Source organism: Condylura cristata, unplaced genomic scaffold, assembly GCF_000260355.1.
Source record: "Condylura cristata isolate star-nosed mole 26May11 unplaced genomic scaffold, ConCri1.0 scaffold00030, whole genome shotgun sequence".
NCBI lineage: Eukaryota > Metazoa > Chordata > Mammalia > Eulipotyphla > Talpidae > Condylura > Condylura cristata.
Genome location: NW_004567131.1, coordinates 20,799,343 through 20,817,330, shown reverse-complemented (window position 1 = coordinate 20,817,330; position 17,988 = coordinate 20,799,343). Strand labels below are relative to the sequence as shown.

Below are 17,988 nucleotides of genomic sequence, written 5' to 3'. Positions count from 1 at the left end.
AGTGGGCTGTGCCATATGTGTTTTGGCTCCGTAGCCAGGGAGCAAACTCAGGGAACTCAGGCCTTAATGGTGACAGTGCTGAGACTCAACCTCTAGGCCACCAGGGAGGCCTTATGAATTTAACAGCTAAGCCTTTATCTCATTTCTTACTAGAAATTTATCAAAGAACAAGTTCTACGCAGTGACTAGATACATGATACCCACATTTAAACTATTTTAATGCTCTAGAAGCTAACTTTACCTTATTCCTAAAGATAGGACAAGTGAGTTCTATCTTAATTATTAATGACTCTGTTTCATGACCTTTGCCATGTAGATAATCTGCACTTAGACTTCATTTTCCCTTACTGTCAAGTTGAAATCATATTGCCTACTCCATAAAGTCTTTATCAAAAATGTTTGAAGTTTACGTGAAAAGCACTCAAGGAAAACAGTCATCAATAATAATTTAAAGATATTTTAAAAGTTTGTTGGTAGAATAAGATATTAGGACTAGAAAGGAACATTCAAGAAATAATATATATTTTATATATTTTATATTTTATAATAGCTATTAGCTATTAGTTTATAGATTAGGTAGTAAATCTTGTCATACATTTATTTATCAATAAAAGACTGCTACTAATTTTAATATAGAAATTACTGCTGATCTTTAATGATTACCATAGTTGCATATTTGAACTCACACTTTTATATTATTTAGGTAAATATCCTCACTTCAATATGAATGGATAGTAATAAAAGCATTACTTGGGAAGTATTCAATTGAATTACTGATTTAGCAATTTGTACAATAACAATTTAAAAACTATTCTATATAGCTTCTAATTTTAGTTTGAAGAAACTATTTCAGATGATTTAATCTTAAATATACTTCTCAGGAACTTGGTTTAATAACGAAAGGTATATTTTTCTCTCTCATCAACATTCCAACTTTCTAATTTTCAGCAAAGTTAACCCCAAATTTTCTCTTGGAATGCAAGCAGCAAATATTATGATCACCTACAAAATAAGTCATAAGTAAGGTGAACTGCATAATGTTGCACAATAAAGTAACATAAAAGAGAACACTGGACTCACCATAAAAGTTTATTATCATCTAATGCTCTGATTTAGCTTTATCTGAACAAGTAGATAGGCAAATCAAATCCTCACCCATAAATACAAGGGTATCTTGTATTTCCTTGAAGTAATGTTTACTTGCCATGTTTCAGACAAAAAGAGAGCTGATTATTATTGAAAAATTCATGTACTGAAAGAATGCTTTGTGAGTGAGACCATGCAAATTTAAAAAAAAAAACTCTAGAATTTTTCTCATGTTTCAGCATCTACTCTGAATATCATTTTACAGATGTTATTTTTCAAAAGTATAAGTCAATAATCTAGAAAACAGAGGGTCTAATTTTCTAAGCCAAATGCAAAAAAAAAACATCCAATGGCTTTTAGAGAGAAGTCTGCTACATTCATACTTTTCATGGCTGAACTGGTAAGATGTGGCCCATAATCTAGTCCTCTCCTTTCTCACACCCACAGCAAACATCACTAGTAGTTAATACACTCTCTCCCTGATATCAAGATTGGTTCGCAGTGTGTCGGGGACCGAGACCAGGACTTTGTCTCCTATGCACAAAACAACACTTGATCGGAACTTAGGGTAAGCATGTTGGTTGAGAATGCAGCACACCTAAATCCCTTCCCCCCACTCTCCTTCCCTTCCCGCTCAGCAAGCTTTGGCGCCAAAGAGATGACGATGGATCCCTCCCCTCAAACCCATTGGCCTTTAAGACATTAGACCATCAGACCACCCCCTGCCCGTACCTTCTGTGCCACCCTCAGGTGTATATATATGACTGTTGTAAGAATAAACGCTCACCTGCACGTGTCTCTGTCTTGGCCTTCTTCCTCGAGCTGTCCCTGGGGCTCTATCCCCTCGCCTTGCTGGTCAAGGCTCCCCCCCCCCCAGCAGTGGGGCTGGGGGAGGGTGGAATCTCCTTTATTTTAAGATTTATTTTACTTATGCGTACAAAGGATGGGATACAAGCCAGAGGTGTGGGGACATGAGAGGATTCACCAGACAGAGTGGGGAGCAGAACAGGCAGATGGGCGAAGTACACTGCTGAGGGGAGCAGCGGGTGAGACAGGAAAGGTCTGGCTGCACTATGTGGAACACTCCCTGGTGGGGGAATCGAGCTCAAGCTGCCTTGGCTGTCGATAGCTTCATAGTGCTGAGACTTAATCCCTTATGCAACCAAGAAGGCCCAGGTGGTACCTGATTTGTATGCAGTACCTGGGGCAGTTAGTAATGGCTGGTATTGGTGAATAAAATTAAAATTATTTTGTTGTCATTGACCCTTTTTTTTCTGAACAATTGCTACATATGTAAAACATTTATTATTTATTCTTTTACATTCAGTTAACTGTATAGTATGACAATGTAGAAATAATTAGCTGAGAATATTTTCCATCCTTCAAAACTATTGATAGAAACTTACTGAATCTTGATCAATCTCCAAATGTAATTTTCTACAACAACCAATTTTCAACCAAAGTGCTGATGAATTATTTTGCTAGTAAGAAATATTCACCTCTCACAGAAATACAGAAATAGATTTTTATCCAACTCTTTTAGATAGTAGCATTAAAGTAGACTTTAAGATCCTTATTATAAGATTTTAAGGATCTATAAAATCATTGTAACAGTGACAGATAATCTCATGGCTTAAGATAATAAGAAATATCCCGGCCCTAAAGAGCTTAAACTCACTTAAATTTATAGTGTATTATAGTGTGTGTATATAAAAATAAATATGTATAAGATATTTGAAGATTGTAAACAACATGATGTACTATATATAACCTAACTCTACATTTTATAAAGGTAAGCACTTTCACTGAAACATTTTATAATTCAAAAACATATGATAAAAGATTTGAAGGTCAACTATATAAAAAGTGAAAAGCACTGTCAAACTTTATAAACAGATGCTGGATGATCCTTGCAAAGATGATGGCATTGAGGCAAAACTGAGTACAGAGTAACAATGCTGGAACCCAAAAATTCATGGGTAAGAATAGCTACAAAATTTGATCTTGTATGTCACAAGTAATAAATCAAGGATACTCTAAGAATATATACATTAACAGAGATCTGTATTGATTTATATGATAATCTGCTAGTAAGGCTTTATCCCAGGAAACGGACATAACCTCATGGTTTTAGCACATTCAACTCGAACATGCAGAATGCAAAGCAAGATGAGATGGATGATATTTGATAAATTTCCCCAATTCTCTTTGATATCGACATGTGAGATGATGAGCTCTCCATGGTACCCAGGTAAGTTAAACTTGAACTAATGCAACCACAGACAAACGTAAACCCTACCTGGCAACCAGTTCAAATATCGGAAAGGATCGGCACTACTCCACTGCCAACCAGTGTTGAAACTCAGACTGTTAAGTCCAATCCAGAGTCCAGAAGTCAAGGAACTGGTTAATCCTATTTAGCAAAAGCAAAACAAAAATAAAGTTGACATTCAGAAAAGATGATGAAATCCACTTCAAGCTTAAGTACTTGATCAAAATACATTTGAGAATGTAATAAAAATCATACCTGACATTTCTCCTTTGATTCTCTTAACAACCTAAGGTAACTCGACCAGCAGATAAGGAAAGTGAGAATGACACGGAGAAGCTAGTGTGTGTTCTGCTATAGGACAAACCCATCTCTGACTCGTGTCAGATCCCACATGTGGACTCCTAATTTGAATAAGCCTAAGTTTGCTGTCTTCAAATAATACATTTTCATCTCCTCTTAAATTAAAAATAAGATTAATTTTGCATAAAAGTAGAACTTTTCTATCATGAAAAAAATTGCTATTTCAGTCTATCACTCATCAGTTGTTAGCCAATCTCAAACTTCAGAACTTACTCTAAGAATTTTACTTTGTGATTTTTAAATCAATTTCTCTTATTAAAATGATTAAATTCTAAACACTAAATGCTGATGCTAACATAAGCCACACTTTAGTTAGACAATTTAATCATAATTGCCATGATTGCAAACTCTGTGTTAGGTTTCACACGGAATTACAAAACCAAACAGAATCAATGTGGGCCACAGCTGTCCCATGTCAAACACACATTTGTTATTACTTGTATCCTTTTCAAAACCATAGATTCTCTGTTGATTCTAGATTCTTTTTAGTTGATTAAAGATAGCTAATAGAAAAGAAAAATGTTTTGACTTTAGTAAAATATAAGACTCAATTTTCTACATATACTGGTAAACTTTCAAAGAGCAATTAATTTATCTTTTGTTTTCTATAAGATTTATTCCCCAGTCAAATCTTCTCCAAAGTGGCAATGACATCTACTATATTGGGTCCTTAGGAACTTAAAATAGGAGTTATTATAACCATTGTATAGACTGGGAAACTCAAACTTAAAAAAGTTTAATAACAAGCACAGATAATAAATAGCATAACTGAAATTTAAACACAGGTTCTTACAGTTGATGCCTAAACTCTACAGTTCTGATGAAACCAAATAACTGATCTCATTTTTTCTCAATTTTTCTTTAGTTTATATATTCATGGCATAAATTCAAATGAGTGACATGATACCAAGACATCACAGTTCACAGTGATTGCACCTCAGTTCCCTAAGAGTGAGGATCTTTCTTAGAGATCATGTGACCTGAATGGTGTACTCAATTTATTCAGCATCTTGCAAGGAAGTACATGTACATGGACACCCACTTCCTCAGTGCTAATTAGGTTGATATTGATTAAGTAGCTGATGCTTAATAAACTGAACTGAATACTTGAGGTATTTTTTGAAAAGTAAGTCTACTGTGTGATTTCTTAAAAAGGAGTAATAACATAAAAATAGGATGAAATTAAATTCTGGCATGCAAAAATTAATTGATACAGAGTAACCTCTTCTTAAATCTAGTGTTCTAGAAAAGTAGTTTGAATTAGTTTAGCTCTTACACTTATGTACTTTATTTACTTCAAGAGGTATTTTGTTCAGAAAAATTTATAAAGAAAAGCAAAAGATCAGAATTGCATTCCAAGGATTCAAATGAATTTTTTCAGGGATTCAATCCCTGTTTAAATTTGATTTGCTTGTGAGTAACTGTTAAGTAACTATTTTCAGATAACTTAAAATTTTAGAGCACCACTAAGGAAAAAACAATGCACTAGTCAGATCAGATCTTTCTAATTATTCCAATGCCATACTGTAGCCTTGTAGTGTAAGTCTGGGCATATGATACCTCCACTCCTTTTTGGTCAAGATTGCCTTGGCCAAATGGGCAGTTTTGTGGTTCCATATAAATTTAGCTGTGTGTGCTCTATTTCTTCAAATAGTTCCATTGAAACTTTGACTGGGAAAACAGAATCCATATATCGCTTGGGTAAGATGCATGATCCCTCTTTAAGGAAACTTATCCTTTGACATTTTCTACCACTTTCTGTATGGTAGGCTACTTTTGGAAAATTAAATCAACACTTCTTATAATAGGGCCCAACAAATGGTATATGTGCAATAAATATAAGCTATTGATAGATATTATTGTTATTATTAGACCGTGTTGAATTAGTCGACAAAAAGTATGATTTAGAAAAAAAATTGAAACCTTTTGCAAAATGGCAGTAAATCTAAGACTTGCAGCTGATGAACATATCCACAAATGTTTTTCCTTAATGTGCCTTTGTAAATGTATACACATGCCAAAACATCTTAATATTGCTATGCAAACTATCAATTCTACATTCTATTTTAATGTCTCTATATGTATTAAATGAAGTGGTTATGCACCTACTTTTGAAGTTAGCTATAATAGAAGCTATATTAATGTCCAGTATAACACTGGTATTTTTTTTCTATATTGTTGTCCAATTTGTTTTCAAGGCAGACACTGGCAAAAAAAAAAAAAACAGGAAAACAAGCGAAATTTCGCTTCCTATATCTAATTTCAGTTCCTAAATCCTAACCCTGAAAATATGTAGCTATAGTTCAGGAATTTAGGATTAAATATTGTGTGCCACCATTTTGGAGAGTAGAAACAGAAGTGAAGGTGATTAAATGGTTGTGAGTAATGAAAAATGGGCTACTGAGTAGCAGATAATGTAAAATTAATCTGCAGTTCTGAGATATCTTGATATCTAAAAGAAGTGTTCTCTTTAATTCTTTGGAGTTCACCAGACCCTTCTTCTCCTTATGAGACCTGGACAAAGCAAAATGGGGTATTTTGCTATTATTATTGTTGTTATTATTAGTCTGGTGTTATTATTATTATTAGACAGTGCTGTTTTCAATTCAGCTATTTTCTGGACATGATGCATTAGGCAAGTTTCTAGCTTCTAGTCTGTTATCTTACATATCTATAAAGTGGTTGCAATAATATTGATTTAGGAGGTTGGAAGAAGCCCCGTGCCTGGCATAGCAGCTGTTCAATAAATGACAGCTAATTTGATTTTTTAAAAACTTATTGTTACTCCTCAAATCTTCCAAAAGAAATCTTACTTTAAAAGTATAACTGTTATGAGCTTTCTTTTTCATGTTAGTGGCATATTTCCCAAAATGGAGTAGTTTCAGTCTCCTACTCCCATCATTATTTTCTACATTCTTCCCCTCTGTAATAGTTATCTTCCTGAAAAAAAAAATCTGATTTATTTTTCAAATCCCCTGTCAGATATTTTTCTCCTATGCATGATATTTTTGACTTGCAGGAAATACTACAAATTTTATTATAGAAGCCATTCATATCCAGTTATCAGAATTTGCTGACTAAAATTCCAGAAGCTTGGCTAAGAGTCAAATAAGGATTTTAGGTGAATTTAGCCTCTTGATCTCTGGGGGGAGGGGGGATGGGCAGGGAGGGGTTGCTCGCTTTCCTGAGAGGACCAACAATAGCTTGGGCTGATTAGGGAAGCATTTCCTGCAGCCAGGAGTAGCACAGCCAAGCAGGGGCCAGGAAAAAAGCCTGGAGCTGGCAGACCTTCACTGCTCATCTCCTACTCTCCTCTAAGTAATGCAGAGAATGACAGAAACTGGTGCCTTTACCTCCAGAATGCCAGGAATCAAGCACAAATCAGAAGAGTCTCAATAACATAACCCACAAATAGATTCTTTTGAAAAGTAACAGAAATAATTTCTAACCTGCCATGCAAGTGAACACAGATTCACCAGGATTTCCCAAATCACTTTATTCCTTAATTATCTACATAACTTTTAATTTTGTCTCTTTCCATGCTTTCTTCTCTTTATTTTTCGGCATGACTATAAATCTTAACCACTCTGATATTTTGTCCAAGTACTAGAAAGGCTCCCAAACACAACACATAGCAGAAAAACTGAACAGACTGAAATGTAAACCTAATCTCATCCCTGAGTTTATTAATGCTCACAGTGAAGATATAGGGCATGTCTTTTGTTAATCTCCTTTCTAATAACTGAAGGAAAATGGTGAGTTGCTGCTTATACTATATGAAGAATATTAATACATGTTAAATTTTATGATGAACTGATTCAAAAATATTTCATTACAGTGGGGAGTTCACAGTTAGGTCTAGAAAGGGACAAAGAGCTGAAATATGCTTCTTACTCAGTTACATTGTGGGCATTTCACCAGACTGTGCTAAATGAATACATCCAACATTTTGCCCACCAAAATTAAACTGTGATAAGCATCTTCAAATTCAATTTAATAGTACTAATATCAATAATAACTAATAGGAAAAATTGTTGCAGGAAGAGTATCACTAAGACCCCCCCCCAACCAGTGGAGTCTGAGAGTTAGAGACAAGAGACACTTGTCCCTTGACTTGTCCCTGTGCATGGTGACAGTTTTCGCCATATCACCTTGAACTCTGTGATGCTAATAGAAGATTGTCGGCTTCACCCTAGACCGGGAACACTTGACCAGCATCATACCCCAGCCTGTGTCCATGAGCAACATCATTCATTGATTGTGGCATCTTCCACTTCATGCCCAGATGGGCCTCAGAATCATTTCAGCACAATTTCTAGATACTGTTTCAAGTGATAGGGCCAACTTGGCTCATCAAATGAAACCTATTTGCCATCCTGGGTGTCATTTTTTAACATAGGAATTGGTCATGTCCTCTACACCATCTATTATGTATTCATATCTGGTGCTGTTCACTTTTAAACTAAACTGTATAAAATGAAATAACCATGATATTACTATAACTTTGATTTCTTTTCATGGCATTACCTGTCAGGTATGTTTGCTCATGTATCTGTGTGATGCTCAAGAGGTCGGCGTTCTGTTGCTGACAGCTCTTCCTCGCCTGGTGCCACGTTAAAGCAGATTTGGAGTTTATCTGGTAGGAAATGCTTGTCAAGGGGTCTTTATTCCATAAACTTTCACTGGCCTCAACTGTAAATGAAGTCAAATAAAATCAACTACATTATGAATAGAAAAGACTTTCAGCACACAATATTTTTAAGCACGCTGGTAGCATTAGAACTGTGGAGCTTTGATTACAATATAGTAGAAACTATGACATTTTTTTAAAGGGGGGTTTATTTTCTTATAAGTGGTGGAAAGGGATATAAACAAACAAAGGACATTTGAATCTTAAAGAAAGTGATTTTTGCATTTTAAACCAAGGAATTTGAACCTATTTCTCAATGAATGTATATAGGTTTGCTGACTATTTATGTCCCCAAATTGTTCAAATTCCAAGTAAACCAGCAAAACTGGTGTGGAAAGCTAAAGTGTCAAGCTATGGAGAATAGGAGAATTGAAAGAGGTCTTTTCCTTTTCCTGTTCCCATGATATTGGAAAATAAATGTCCAAACAGAAGGAAAACATTACAATAAACAGTGTAAAGGACAATGAAGAGAATGTATTGTGTCACTAGGTCAATAACTGATACTTCATCTTGTATTGAATGTGTATTGAACCTACTAGTTTAAAGTTAATGTAAAGTAAAATGTCCTTTTGAAAGGAATACAAAGAAAGGAAAATGAAATAGATTGGGAGATTTAAAAATCCTTTAAGGAAAGTATGAAATGTATAAAATATATTTAAATTTTTTAAGATATATTGGAACTGTTTCAATAGCTGGTTTACATTTAATAGTAAAAGAAATCTATAATTTGTTTGAAGACATAATTTAAAAGTAAATAAGGATTATTCTAGAATATTTTCAACATTCCCTTCCAACACATATCTATCCAAAACTGTAAGTTTGTGATTAGAGACTAACCATTCGTCCACCATTTAAGAATTCACTACACCATGCATATAACCAACGATTCACTCGTCAATAGCACTGAGGTGCAAGGTGCTAGAACTGGACCCATGAAGTCCATTCTCCTTAGAAACAGATTTAGAAACTCATTCCTGCTACTAAGCAAAGGAAAAACATTCTCTTCAATCACTGCAAAACATTTATCACTTTCTTTTAAGGGAAAAAAAAAGAGTTCAATTTTTCTCTTCAAATGAAAAACTTGCAACACAGAGATCAGACTTCTATAAACCTTTCATGGGACTCAAATCTTTAAAAGTTTGTATAAATGAGGTGGATTCATTGATTACAACTTGAACAAAAAGCCTGTGAGTTTCCACAGGTATTCACTAGAATGAGAATGTACATAGAAGACTGTTACAATACACAAGACTGAGAAATCAAATTCATTTTTAGTAGGATATTTTCAGTGATTATCAACAAAAGAGATAGTTAAAAAATCATTCTGGGCCCTCCCTGGTGGCCCAGCGGGTTAAAACACAGCACTGAGAGGCTAAAACCACTTCAGCAGGAGTTAGATCCGGCCCCAGAGGTGACCCCTGGGCCCTGGAGGCAGACCTCTCCTGACCGCCCGCTGCTCACCTCAGCAGTCTACTTTGTCATCTGCCTGTTCGGTTTCCCACTCTGTCTCTGGTGAAGCCTCTCACTGCCCCTGTACCTCTGGCCTATACCCCAGTTCTGTATGCACAAATAAATCTTTAAAAAAAAAAGTATCAATCTTGGAACTCTTACATAATAAAAATTGTTATGAGTTGTGTTGTTTCACAGTAATGCTACAAGCAGTGTGATTGCATGTGTCTGTGGGCTCTGAAAAGTTTAGCTGTCAACAATGCTGTTGCACTTCACGTGGCCTTGCACTGGCGCTGTATCTGATGGCCTCTCCTGCACCCTGCTGTGCGCAGCACTGGGGCAGGAGAAAGAGTTGCTGGTAAAGGAAAGCAAGAGCTACTCTACTCCATCAAGTCTGTAATAGGGAGAAGTCAAATTAACCTTTAATGTTAATTTCTTAATTGCATGTTAAGGTGGTGACATGCATCTGTGGAGTTGTGATCCTATGCTTCTGAATCACACACAGAATTGCAGGGGGAAAAAACCAAAAACCTAAAAGGAAGCAAAAGAAGGGAGGAGCCGGCAGCTGAAGGAGGATGTGGAGTGAGAGAAAAATTGAAGAAAAGAATTCTTTCATCTCCTCCTGTTCAGCCTGTCCTCACTGCCCAATGTTGGTGTTCTCTTCCACCCCACCCAGAATCTGCTGCGCTCTTTCTAGATTCTTGAGTGTGGAAAGGACACCAAGAACTCATGTTCTAATTCTTTTTTTTTTATTATTTTTTAAAAGATTTATTTATTTATACATGCAGAACTGGGGTACAGGCCAGAGGAGCAGGAGCGGTGAGAGGATTCACCAGAGACAGAGTGGGGAGCAGAACAGGCAGACTGATGAGGTACACTGCTGAGGGGAGCAGCGGGCGGGTCAGGAGAGGTCTGCTGTGCCATGTAGGTCACCTCCGGGGCAGGGATTGAACTCATGCTAAAGTGGCTTTAGCTTCTCAGTGCTATGCTTTAACCCGCTGCGCCACCAGGGAGGCCCCATGTTCTAATTCTTACCACCAGTATAATCCAACATGACTAATCATACATTATACAATCATACTTAAAACTTTATTTTCAAAACAGGTCAAGTTTAGAAATAAAACCCTTCAATTGAGTCATGGCTCAATGTTAAACGATACTCTTCTTAAGCTGAATTAGAGTATCATTACTATAATTTTCTCTGTGAGAGACCCTTTTCAAGACATTGACACAATTATTTAGATACCCACTCTCTATCAAACAGCATGTTGTGGCATTGTTTAAATTTAAATTCTGTTCTTAAACTATTGCCTAATAGGGGACATCACTGGAAGTCAGGATGGCATGGCTACATCTATGAAGTATATGCTGAAACATGCATAGTAAAACTTGCCCTGGAGTCTTAGAAATATTTAAAAAAATATTAAAAACCAATAAAGTGGAAGTTGAAGAAAAGAAAGAGCTAGGGAGGGTCTCCCTAGTGGCCTAGGGGTTAAGTCTCAGTGCTATAAACGCTACCGCCCCAGCCAGTGAGGGAGCTATCCCCACAGGGAGCAGCAGACCTCTCCTGTCTTGCCAAAGCCGCTGTTCCCCTCAGCAGTGTATTTCAATAAATCTGCCTGTTCTGCTTCCCACTCTGTCTCTGCTGAATCTTCTCACCCCACACCTCTGATCTGCACCCCAGTTCTATGAAAAAAAAATAACTTTTTTTTAAAAAAGGAAGTAAAAATAAAGGGGTTGTTTGATGCAGCCATGGCTGAGTCAGCTCTGTACTCCAGTCTCCAGTCAATGTCAATCACAAAATGGAAACAATGATGTCTGTGAAAGATCCTGATGCAGTGTAACAGGATAGTAAATGTGAAACAACTTTGAGAAAAAAATGTTCTAGATAAAAGCATGGTTCTTAGCATTACGGTGCCACAGTAAATGTGCCAAACTTATCTTGGAGGTAATATTACTTACATTTCAATGGACAAAATCCATATAGTTTATCCGTGTCGTAATCTGTAGTGGTTCCACACCAAAGCCAGCCGTCTGATCTCCCAGCACTCGTGCAGTCCGCATACCATTTGTTTTCAAACTTGAATGGAAATGCACAGGTTGCTCCATTTGCATTACCCAGCAATGTATACATGGCTAGAAGAAAAAGAGTGACTTTCAGTTAGAATTAAAATGATGCATCTGAACATACACTTTCTGGTAAGAAACATGCAAAAAGAGTGCGGATGACTTTTCTGTCATACTGGTGTCACCCACTGGGAATTCCTTTTTTCCCTTTGTGCCCAGAACCCGTCTTTTACTAAACACAAACAATCTATACTTAAAATTAACTCCAGTACCACTTCATTGCTGTTGTCTTTTGAAACAGATGTTCCTCATTCCTCTTTTAAGGCACAAGTTATCAGCTTTGTTGACACCAGCTTTGACTGTTGCATCTTTTTTTCCAAACCAAAGAAGAGGTCATTCTTCCTCTTGGTTGAAACACAGAATTAATGATATCTAGATTAAAAATTACCTTAGAGTTATACTTTAGTCCTTACAAACACTTCCTGCCAAGCCAATGTCTATGGGAATCCCTCAATAATGGCTATAAGGAAGGACAAGAATTTGGGCACAACTCTCTAATCTAGAAGATGACTAAGCACTATCTATAAACAATATAAATTCTTTTAACAAATGAATTCAAAAAGAACAAAACTGGAACAAATATAGAATCATTGTTGGTTATGGTTGATCTTAAGTTCAAACCACAAGAGAAACTTCTACATCTACTGACAACCAAGACTTCACCTGGAAAGATTCTCTAATGTGTTTAAAGACCCTACCTTTACACAAAACCCCTCTTGAGAGATAATGATCCTCTACATAAAAATATTTAGCCTCTTGCCACCAGATGATAGAGAGAAATTTCCAAGGTAGGAATTTTCTTTTGTTAATTAAGGTTTTCGATTCTATGACTGAAAAGTTCTTAAAAGACATTTCACCTATTAGATAATAAAAAAATTATAACATATGCATCAAGATGCCTAACTTGTAATTAAAAGCACAAAACTATAAGCCCTTTACCTTTATTCATTCCCTTCCATTTCCTTTACTCATTGTATATATTCCACCTACTGAAGATCTAGTTTTATTTTTAATGACATTAAAATAGCTTTTATGTAGCCAATAACCTAGATGAGAACTAAAAATTCTACTTTTGGTTCCACTCAGTTCCAGAATCAGTCTCTCAAATCATATGTTCTATAAGATGCATTCTGGATTCAGAAATAATTATGCCACTTTTAATCATAGAGGTAACTATTCCATCATGAGAAGAAAACCTATTAGGATTACCTTGTCTAGATGTACTGTTCAATACATTAGCTAAGAAGTGCTCAGCACTTAAATTTATAGATGTGAAGCAGAAACAGCTTTTTAAGGAGTAACTTACATTATTTAACGAAGCATGGATCAAGCCAAAGAAATTCCACTCCAGACACCTTACTGATAAACATACACTGCAGTCAATTCACGGTTCTTGTGGTCTGACCTTACTCTGGTAGAAATACATGAATATTGGCAGAGAATTGAAGACTATGCAAAGAGTGGTCAGTGGGCCATCTGCAGCTAAGCGCCCAGGTGTTCATAAAACTAATCAGTAGATTCCTAGCCCTTGCCCTCATAAACCAAGTCAGAATCTGGGCAGCAGAAGGACCTTGGCAGCTCCGTATTTAACAAGTTTTCCAGGTGATTTTTAAACATTGAAGATTGAGAACAATTATCCAAAACCTGATGTGTAGTTTTTTCGAAACAAAAGAACAAAGAGGATGTGGACGTTACAAAACCTCAGTGACGTGTTTAAAACAAGAAGTGTACAGTGTTAGCATCAATCCTCTTTGCCATGAATTCCTCAATTGGGACTATTGCCCCATTTATGGAAGTTGATTCAATCAAGTTTGATTCACCCTTATTCTGCCCTATAATTTTCTATGAAGTTTTTTCCAAAATGTTGCTTCTCGGTCTATGTTAGGTTCAATAAATGCTTTGAGATAACCTCTTTCTGGACCCTCCATACTCTTTTCAGTTCCTATTTTCTATAGGACTATAGTTCCCATTTAATATAGGACAATTACAACCTTACTAAGAGCTAAATTCTCATAATTTAGCTTATCTGATATATACGAGGTAACCAATCTCTGAGGTCTAACTAAGTAATTTTGGAAACAGGAAATTGTTTCAAAAGGCAAGGTTTTTACTGACCTTGAGGTCCTTCTAGATAAAATTTCACAATGAACAAGTGCCTAGGTCTAGGTACCATCTGACTCAAGAAGCCTTCAAAAAAGTCACTGTGTCTTTCTCTTTTTTTTTTTTTTTTGCCCCAATCCCTTACCCTCCTGCTATGAGTGAAACCATACAGCATTTTTCTATTTCTTTTGGCTTACTTCACTAAGCATGATTGCTTCCAGCTCCATTCATGTTGCTGCAAAAGGCATCAGTTTATCTTTTTGATTGCTGGGTAATATTTCATTGTGTATAGATATTACATCTTTTTAATTCAATCATCTATTTTTGGGCGTTTGGGTTGATGCCACATCTTCTCTATTTTTAAGTAGAGCAGCAATAAACATGGGGATGCTGGTTCCTTTTCAATCAATGTTTTGTGTCCTTGCGGTAGGTACCTAACGGTGGTATGGCTGGGTTATATGGAAGCTCCATTTTTAGCAGTTTGAGGAAACTCCAAACAGCTTTCCATAGTGGTTGCACCCCTATGCATTCCCAACAGCAGGGTAGGAGAGTTCCTTTTTCTCCACATCCTCACCAACATTTGTTGTTACTAGTTGTTTTAATATGTCCCATTCCCACTGGTATGAGATGGTGTCTCATTGTGGTTTTAATTTTCATTTCCCTTATTACAAGTGATGTTGAACATTTTTTTCATATGCCTGTTGACCATCTGCATATCCTCTTTGGAGCAGTGTCTTTTTAGCTCTTCTGCCCATTTTTTGATGGGGTTATTCACTTTGCTTTTGATGGGATTCAACAGCTCTTTGTATATCTCTGTGATCAGTCCTTTGTCATTAGTATTCTGTGCAAATATTTTCTCCCAATCAGTGAGGTGTCTCTGTTTTGTGTAGTGTCTCTTTTGCTGTACAGAAACTCTTTAACTTGATGTAGTCTCAGCTGTTTATCCTTTCTGTCACTATCCTTGCTTTGGAAGACTAATAAAGTGAAAACAAAACCAAGGAAAACTATAAACCAGAGACATGTTATGGGGTTGGAAAGGAGAATGAGCTAAAAATGTTGTTTCATGGACCATTTCTCCAGGGATAATTCAAACCAAAGGAAAGAAACATTTGGTTTAATATACTCAACACTATAAAATTTAACATTAAATGGAAGACTTTGGATCAAAGTCTACAGTGTAAATTAATTTCTAAAAATTGTGACCCACTGTTACATTTATTCACAAATATGTTCCCACAGAACAAAGAACAGGTCAAACCACAAAGGTATCAATTAATATTTCTACTACTAAATGAGAATGTCAGGGTGGGGGAGAGCAAGATGGGCTAGAGTGGAAGACTATGGAGGAGTAGTGTGGGAGGTTTGGTGATAGGACAGGTTACAGTGATCACACCAGAGGGGAGAAATCCTGTTGTTAAAAAAAATCCATAAAGCTGTAAAACAATGGTACATCATTAACTTAAAAAATAATTATGATAAAGTAATAGTATGTTTATTTTCCTAAATTAATTTCCAACCAAGAAGATGAGAAAAATTTGAAAGAAAGGTAAAAATTTCCATGCTTCTTACCTTCATAACCTCTGGAGCATATGTCATCTGTAGTCCCATAGATCTTCCATCTGCTCCATAAGCCCGATCCCTTGTAAAGCATGATATTCTTTTCTTGTTTATTACCATAGTTAAAAAATAAATCTTCTCCCTTGATCCCCAAAAGTGTGTCATTTTTGCACTCCCATTTCTGAAATTCACTCTTTGAGTCACAGTCATATAGAGTGACAGCAACCCAATCACTCTTTGAAGGCACTCCCAAGCACAATTTAAATGCGATACTCATAATCTGGGATTCAGAGACCCATCGGAATTTCTGGGCTTCACTATCTTGGTTGCAAGCTGCAGTTTGGACTGCATTGCGATTTAATGCTTCCACACAGCGCTTGTGATCTTCATTGTATATTAAAAATTGCCTGGTGTCTGTTAAAGAAAAAAGAAAGAAAGGCTCTTTAAGTGGATACTGGTGGCAAGACTACTAGTATTTTTAGGGCAAAAGTTCCCGATGTTTCCATTTCCCGATAGATAAAGGAATGAAGCTAGGTAAAGGAATGAAACTAACTCTGCCTAAGTCAGCTTAGTTCTCTCTGAGGGATATCTCTGAGGGATACCCAAAGCTAGAGAGAGAACCCTCCCTGGATTAAGGGAATTCTTCTGGGGAGCACATGGGTGCTGACAACCGACTGGAAATCTTTAAGATGTCTTAGTTCATCGTGAGGAGCTTTATGGAAATGCCTACCCTACATGCGCATGAATTGCACTGGAGGGCACGTAATTGGTAGATAACAGAGAAAGAAATAACCATCTGAGAAAAGAAAATTTGGCTATAAATGCAATAATCTCTAAAATTAATTATAGGTATATTTTAGAATAGAATTTTGAAGTCTGACACATCCTATCCTCTCTGAGATAGATAAAACTCACATTTCATAATCTTAATTATAGCAAGAGTTTTTAATTTGAAGAATAATTTTATCTTAGGAAATGTTATGTCTAGCAAATTTTTTAACCTATGTAGGTAGCCTAGGTCTATACTTTAGGGAAGTTTTTTGCTTTGATTTCCCTTCCAACAACAGACAGCTTAAGATCTAACATCTAGAGATATATTTATATCTGTGATATAATGCTAACTTTCATTTCATTGACATATCTAAATTTGCTTTACAAAAGTGATTAGTTAGTTGCTGCAGTTTGTGAAATTAAATTTAAGCTCCTATATAATTTGAGGTAATATTATTAAAGTATCTTTATAAATAACTGTTTTTAACACTTGTAACCTGGGTCTGATGATTTAAATAAATATGTATTAATGGCTTACATTTACTGCATATAGCTGCTAGCTGGCAAAATTGACTTCCTCTTTTCAAAAAAAAAAAAAGCAATGAAAAAAGGATCTGGTAAGCATATTTTCTGCCTTAAATCAAAACTGAATTCACATAAAGATTTTTCTTTTTTTTTTTTTAAAGAATGGACAAAAGGAACTGATTGTGTTTTAATTTGTCAACAAATATAAATGAAACACTTCTTGTGGTGTTTTACTAAATTCTTTCCACTTAAGTGGTTCTTTCAAAATGACCTGGTAGTAATGGAGGTATCTGAGGATCTGATGAAATGAACTCATTATTTCCACAAGTCACCCAATGAAATAAAGCAATAATAGTGTCACTCATAGAGTCCTTCATGAGGCACCCTGTTTACTGTCCTCACTACCCCAATAGGCTTAGCACCATTTAAACTCTGAGATCAGTTCTTAGAGCAACTTAGAACTTATAATGGAATTGATCTCAAAAGATGCTCTCCTGCCAGGCTCCTGTATCTGCTCTTGCCCCCAAATTGGTTTGAGCCCTGCTGTCTTTATCCTGCCTGGGTTCCCAACTCAGTGCTTTGAACCTTTCTGCCTTGTCCCTTCACTGGGTTCCTCTTTTCCTGCTGGTCTGACTTTCTGAAGTCAGAAATCCTGAATTCAGAACACCAGCTTCTGTTGGCCTGTCTGGAGTGGACATTAGTTAACTAAACATGACACACGTCACCAAATTTCCTTCCATTTAGCCAAACTCCTTCTCAGACTTTGTCTCATTTTGTTGCCACTCATTTCCTGGCGTGACAAAATGAGTACCTTTATGCATAGGCAATAAAATCAAAATTTTTAAAACATGGTATTCTGTTCCTGAAAGAAACACAGAAAATAGGGAAATAACATTTTGCTAGATTATAACCATGGCACTTCCCTCTACGGAAATGTAGGTCTGGGCTCCTTTAATCTAAGAAGGATAATGGACTCAACAAGATTGCCTTTCACTTGTAATTTGTGCCTGCTATCTTTGCCCCATTGTTTCCTACCAGTGACATCTCATTG

The 17,988-nt window shown here is 36.2% G+C and overlaps 1 protein-coding gene across 1 annotated transcript in view; it reads right to left on the bottom strand.

The window, feature by feature from the left end:
* MRC1 (mannose receptor, C type 1) overlaps window positions 1-17,988 on the bottom strand; it is a 73,014-nt gene that overhangs the window by 46,299 nt on the left and 8,727 nt on the right. Inside the window, exons 2-5 of the mRNA XM_004691281.2 lie at window positions 15,654-16,055; window positions 11,820-11,993; window positions 8,246-8,410; window positions 3,386-3,499 (exon numbers count right to left, since the gene is read on the bottom strand). Of these exons, the coding sequence (XP_004691338.1) occupies window positions 3,386-3,499; window positions 8,246-8,410; window positions 11,820-11,993; window positions 15,654-16,055 (855 nt within the window). The remainder of the gene's footprint in view (window positions 1-3,385; window positions 3,500-8,245; window positions 8,411-11,819; window positions 11,994-15,653; window positions 16,056-17,988) is intronic.